Source organism: Ranitomeya imitator, chromosome 4 (assembly GCF_032444005.1).
Source record: "Ranitomeya imitator isolate aRanImi1 chromosome 4, aRanImi1.pri, whole genome shotgun sequence".
Lineage (NCBI taxonomy): Eukaryota > Metazoa > Chordata > Amphibia > Anura > Dendrobatidae > Ranitomeya > Ranitomeya imitator.
The window spans coordinates 638,545,076-638,551,075 of record NC_091285.1 but is presented as its reverse complement, the minus strand read 5'-3'; the positions used below and the strand labels follow the sequence as shown (position 1 = coordinate 638,551,075).

The 6,000-nt window shown below is 41.8% G+C and overlaps 1 protein-coding gene across 1 annotated transcript; it reads right to left on the bottom strand.

The window, feature by feature from the left end:
• Positions 1-248: 248 nt before the first annotated feature.
• LOC138677039 (ATP synthase subunit b-like) lies at positions 249-5,341 on the bottom strand. The gene is made up of 4 exons (XM_069766847.1): positions 5,266-5,341; positions 5,043-5,095; positions 3,724-4,149; positions 249-445 (listed from the first exon to the last, which is right to left on the bottom strand). Exon 3 carries the CDS (start codon positions 4,147-4,149, stop codon positions 3,772-3,774), a length of 378 nt encoding a protein of 125 aa, XP_069622948.1. The 5' UTR covers positions 5,043-5,095; positions 5,266-5,341; the 3' UTR covers positions 249-445; positions 3,724-3,771.
• Positions 5,342-6,000: the final 659 nt, after the last annotated feature.

Sequence of the window (6,000 nt, the reverse complement as noted above, 5' to 3'; positions counted from 1 at the left end):
ACATAGCCACCTATATACAATATCTGCCCAAGATAACCAGTATGACCCCTTACATAGCCCCCTATATACCTTATGAGCCCCCAATTAGCTTCCGTATGAGCCCCCACATAGCCCCCTATATACAGTATGAGGGCTGAACTTTGCCCAGGTCTGAACTGTGTGATAAAACTGTAAGCTCCCTAATGAGAAAGCACAAATGAGAGCATTTTTCTGCAGTCTCTGGATATGGAAATTAAGCCGATTCGGACTCCTTTTTAAATGTGTTTTATTGTTACAAAAAATGAGTATTTGTGTTAATGAACCCAGATGACCGGTTACTAGGCGCTCTTGCAGCAGCGGGCACTCGTCCAGTCTGTGTTAAGGCATTCACAGACACATGAGTTGGCGGTCTTGAAGTTGTAGGATCCACAGCCCATTCCACAGGAACAGGAGACGGGAGTATATCCTGAAAGTGTAAAAAAAGGAAATGTCATCCTGCAGAATACACTGCAAGGTCCACGCTCCTCCATACTTGCTTGGATATTTTCAGAAGTCGCATAGAAGTTAATGGAGAGGGACAGGCAGGTGCATCCACCTCTGCATTTGTGGCGCTGAGACGTGGGGCCCTATTCTAGAGATTCCTATAAGTCTTAGAGGTTAGACCCACATCTATTAGACAATTGTGACATATTCTATGTATATGTTGTAACTTTCTAGTATACCTCTTTTAACCCCTTCATGACTGGGGTTTTTTTTTTTTTAATTATTTCATTCCCCCCTAATTCCAAGAGTCTTAACTTTTTTTTTATTCGTCTGTCGACATTGTCGTATGAGGGCTCGTTTTTTTGTGGAACGAGTTATAGTTTTGATCCATTTATTTTACCATTTACTGTACTATTTTATATTTTTATTTTATTTTTTTTAACGTGTTCATTGTGTTGAAAAAATGACCAGGTGACATGATTCCTAGGTTTGTATGGTTATGTATGGATTTTTTTTTTGGGTGGCGAGCTGACGTTTTAATTTGTACCAATTTGGGTATATGTGATTAGTTTGATAGCTTTTAATTGGATCTTTTAGGGCTAGGTGCAGCAACTGAGAAACAGCAATTCTAGTGTTTTCTATTATTCTCTGTCCTCTAGGGTTTGGGGTGGCGAGCTGACGTTTTAATTGGTACCAATTTGGGTGTATGTGATAGTTTGATAGCTTTTAATTGGATCTTTTAGGGCTAGGTGCAGCAACTGAGAAAGAGCAATTCTGGTGTTTTCTATTATTCTCTGTCCTCTAGGGTTGTCCACTAATCAAACAACACTTTCCCAATTACTATATTGCCCCATGTAAAAAAAAAAAAAAGAAAATCATGCCTGTACTCCCCTCCAGCAAGCCCCATCACACGTCGTGTCACACGGGCCCCAAGCGACTCGACGCTGACTTTGTGGGTACGGTTCCGGCACTGGTGTGGGCTTTTATTTTACATGGGGGGATATCGTAGTTGAGAAGAGGTTGTCTGAGGAATGGACAGCCCCTTTATTACTGTTATACTTTATAGATCGGAGTTTTCCAAAAACGGCAAGACTGACTATGCTTTTTTAAAAAAAAAAAATTATCTGGGAAAGGGGGAAATCGTACTTTTATACTTTTTCTTTTTTATATTTTTAAAACATGTTTTTGGGCACAGTATAGTGTAGTATAGTATAGTACGTAAGAAAAATGATGGCTGGGTTTCACAGGAGAACTAAGATAACAACCATGGGGGCCCAGGCAATCCATCTGTATCCTGTGATTTCATCACAGACATGATGATACTACTAATTATGGTGCCATTTAGATTTTTTCATTTTATTTGCATAAGGGAGAAAAAAAGATTTTTGTATATATTTTTTTCCAGCCCCTTTGGAGGATTAACAATAGAATTTTTTGATCACTTATATCATACATTACAATTAGTGATGAGCAAACATGCTGGGATAAGGTGTTATCTCAGCATGCTCGTGTCCTAAATGAGTATCTTCGGCGTGCTGGAATAATATGAGTTTGAGTCCTCGCGGCTGCATGTCTCACGGATGTTTGACAGCCACAACACATGCAGGGATACAATGTTTGTTAGGTAATCCCTGCATGTGTTGTGGCAGTCGTATAGCTACGAGACATGCAGCCGCGGGAACTCGAATATATTTTTGGAGCGCGCGCCGAAAATACTCAATTAGGACACGAGCATGCTGAGATAACACCTTATCCGAGTACGTTCGTCATCACTTATTGCAATAGCTCTTTATTTCCTGCACTTTTCACTGTAATGCTGATGGTCATATTATTGAGTATTGCGTCATCATCATCATACATACATGTGAAATAATGGCAGACCCGGGGGCCATCATTGAGCCCACGGCTGTCATAACAAACCAATGGCACCCCAAGATCATGCATTGGAGAAAGGCAATGAGAATACAGCAGGAAACATCTCCCGTACCGCCTAGATGTCAAAGTCACTATTGACCGTAGCATCTAAGGGGTTAGACAGCCAGGATTGCTGTTCTCCACATATGGACTGCAGACGTCAGGACGAGGTTACAGAGAGATTTTGTTTTGAACGACTTCATTTCATAATCCATATTACTGGGTGTACTTTATTAGCCAGACCAGACTTTCCCTTTAACCAGCAGAGTGTATAAAAGCCTGGTCCTGCCGACTCCTGATCTGCACAATTGGGAGAATATGCTGAAACACTCTCTACACACTGATACATTGTAACAAACCAGCCTCGTTGCGTAATCATTGCGTTATATAGAATTTATAATTACCATCAGCTAATTAGCATTGCTGATTGCTCCACCTATACATGTTACCCAAGACGTAATTAATGGCACTGCTTAGTGCTTTAGGTCTTTTTCATACAATTCAGTCTTGTAAAGATTTGTGTGCGTTTTTATATCCTAAATTAAGACTGAATCCCCCCCTCCAAAAACAAAGAAGAAAGTTTTTTGGTTTATGTTATTTCTAAGGAACAAATAGCAGCTCCTCCTAAGAAATAAGGACTATAAAAAGTGTCACGGGCCACAAAATAGTTGGCCTTTCCTAGACCGGCAATATATTACTGCATCGGTTCAGGGGTCTGACTTTTGGCACTCGCACCGGCTGACTGATGGAAGGGGCCACCGCACACACTGCGCGCAGTATTGCAGCTCATTCCTATACAAGTGAATGGGACTGTGCTGCAGTACCAGGCATAGCCACAGCCAAAAGTATGGCGCTGTGACTGGTCAATAATTAATGGACGCCATACTTGCTGGAGAGTCATGTTTTCTTCAATCAGCTGATCGGCGGACCCCCATTATTCCAATATTGAAGGCCAATCCTAACCCCTTTAAAGCTATAGATATATCAGACCTAGTGAAAGGTAAACCTAATGGAGGACTGCCTGCTACATAAGACTAGATAGCCAGATAAATTTACTAAACCAGGGGCAAACGCAAAATGTTTAAAATGAAGGGCTCCATGCTTGATGGTGCCCACTGTGAAGAAGTCATCTTTCTACATAACCATAAATCCATATACATTGAGCTCCCGCTATTATTTGATGTCATTTTTTTCTATGGTTTCTATAGAATGGCATTGGTGGAGTTACAGGATAATATGAGCCCCCTGATATGAGCCCCTGTATATTGAATGTTACCTCCAAGCTACATAATGACATGATAAGCCATTTAGAAGACGTGTACAAGACAATGGCAACAGTTATCTTACCAGATTGGCACTTGGCGGTGTTCCCGCTTGTTCTTACATCTATGCAAGTCAAAGAGCATGCACATTTTGCAGTAGTGGTGCCTCCTGAGTTGCTTCCACTTCCTCCAGAGTTTCCTCCACCATAGCCTCCACCTCCTCCAGAGTTTCCTCCATTATTGCCTCCGCTTCCTCCAGAGCTTCCACCACCACCGTAACCTCCACTTCCTCCAGAGCTTCCACCACCGTAACCTCCGCCTCCTCCAGAGCTTCCACCACCGTAACCTCCGCCTCCTCCAGTGCTTCCACCACCACCGTAACCTCCGCCTCCTCCAGAGCTTCCACCACCGTACCCTCCGCCTCCTCCAGAGCTTCCACCACCGTAACCTCCGCCTCCTCCAGAGCTTCCACCACCGTAACCTCCACCGCTTGGCCACCCAAACTGTGCATCTGCAAATTCACAAGTTACAGATTATTTGGTGAGTTCCACAAATGCTGCACAGTTTGTCTCCATAAGTGTTGTTGACTCGTGTGAGATTTTCTCCTTCAACAGATTATGGGAAAACTACCCATCTCTCTTAAAATAAATGGGAGTTAGTGAGCAAGCTGTCTCTCATCTCTCAATGCCTGGAAATGACTTTTAACCCTCAATTTCTTAGTGGTGGGCTAATACTAGAATTGGCAAATGTATATATAGTGCAACACCGCCACAGTAGAAGTGAAGTATTACACACATTTAATTCAAACACAGCCTTAATAATGACAAAGTGACCTGAACATATATAGATATGGGCTAGCGGATGGTAATCTTTCTTCACTGCTGTGCTGTCACACATCTGTACAGTTTATTCTGTGTTTTATGGCTTTCTCTATCTCTCTCTATTGCTAAGCTGTGAGCTGACACGATTCACCACACATTGGCTGCTGCATTTCCTGCCTCAGCTTTTATACAGGCAATGACAGTACCTCCTAATTGGCTGTGCTATACCATGTGATGTTATAGCTGTAAGGCTTTACTCGGAAGTCCAGCCGCCACTAAGGTCATGTGAAGCTTCTCTTGGTGACACAATTTTCGATAATGTGTAAAATGGCAATTGCTTTGTTAAGCAATTTGCACGATTCAAATTTCAAAATGTTCCGCGAATTACTAAAATTTTTACACAAATTAGCTTTGCACTGAGTCAATTTGCTAATCTATAATTCCAGCCTTTCTTTTACTACCCATTCTTGACTAGTTCTATGTTCCCGAGGACCACCTGGTTAGCTGGTTGAGGTGGTGCAGATGATATCTTTAGTCTATTGTCTACCAGTGAGTTGTGTTTGTAGTTGATACGGATACTTACATGCCGAGGTTACCAGCAGGCTGCACAACAGGAGCGTCAGAAACGCCATTTTTCTGCAAATCAAAAGGACACACAGGAGATATTAGATTTTCTGCCTTGACCTGGCATCCCCTATAACCGCAGTGCCACTCTTTTTACAGGACCCTAATATCTACTGACTGCCCCTTTACTGAACCATCTTTTCTTCCTTTCCTGGCATCACCCTATTATCCCAGCTACTTACCTTTCTTGGCAAGGTGCAAATGTGCAAAGTCTGCATCCAGTCCCTTTTTATACCTTGCTACATTTTCAATCACACGCTAGAATTTTTGACACCGGACTTCGCCCTATAATTTTAATAGGTGTGTACCCGCCTGACACCACCCCATAATAATGCAAATACCTATTTTACGTGCCATTCAATTTCATGAGAACAAAAGAACATTGTGCTTCCTCCTTTGGATGATAAATACATTAAGCTCATTGGAAATTTAGGTGAAAATCATTGTGTCAGTGGGATCACGTTATAGGATTTGCTCCTCGATGCTCCTTATGGAGATGCAAATGGATTGATAGGAAAATAGAAGTTGGACAACCCCATTTTTTACCAAATCTGGGTTTTCTAAACCCACTGAGTGCATTGGACAATAGTATTACATGGCATCTCTTTATTGTCCACCATGGTGGGAGACGCTGTCTTTACTCTGTTTCATAGTGCGGAGATTCAGATCTTGTTTTCCATATCTCATAAATAGGCACATTTGTTATGAAATTACTTTTTTAAGCCTTAAAAATAATTCTTTATAGTGTAGACTTGGGTATTTGTGAACAGCATCAACAAGATTATGGCAAGAATCGTTATATATACCGTATTTTCCGGTGTACAAGATGACTTTTTAACCACTGAAAATCTTCTCAAAAGTCAGGGAGTTGTCTTATACGCCGGGTGTCGTCTTATAGAGTGGTTGCGGAGCAATCT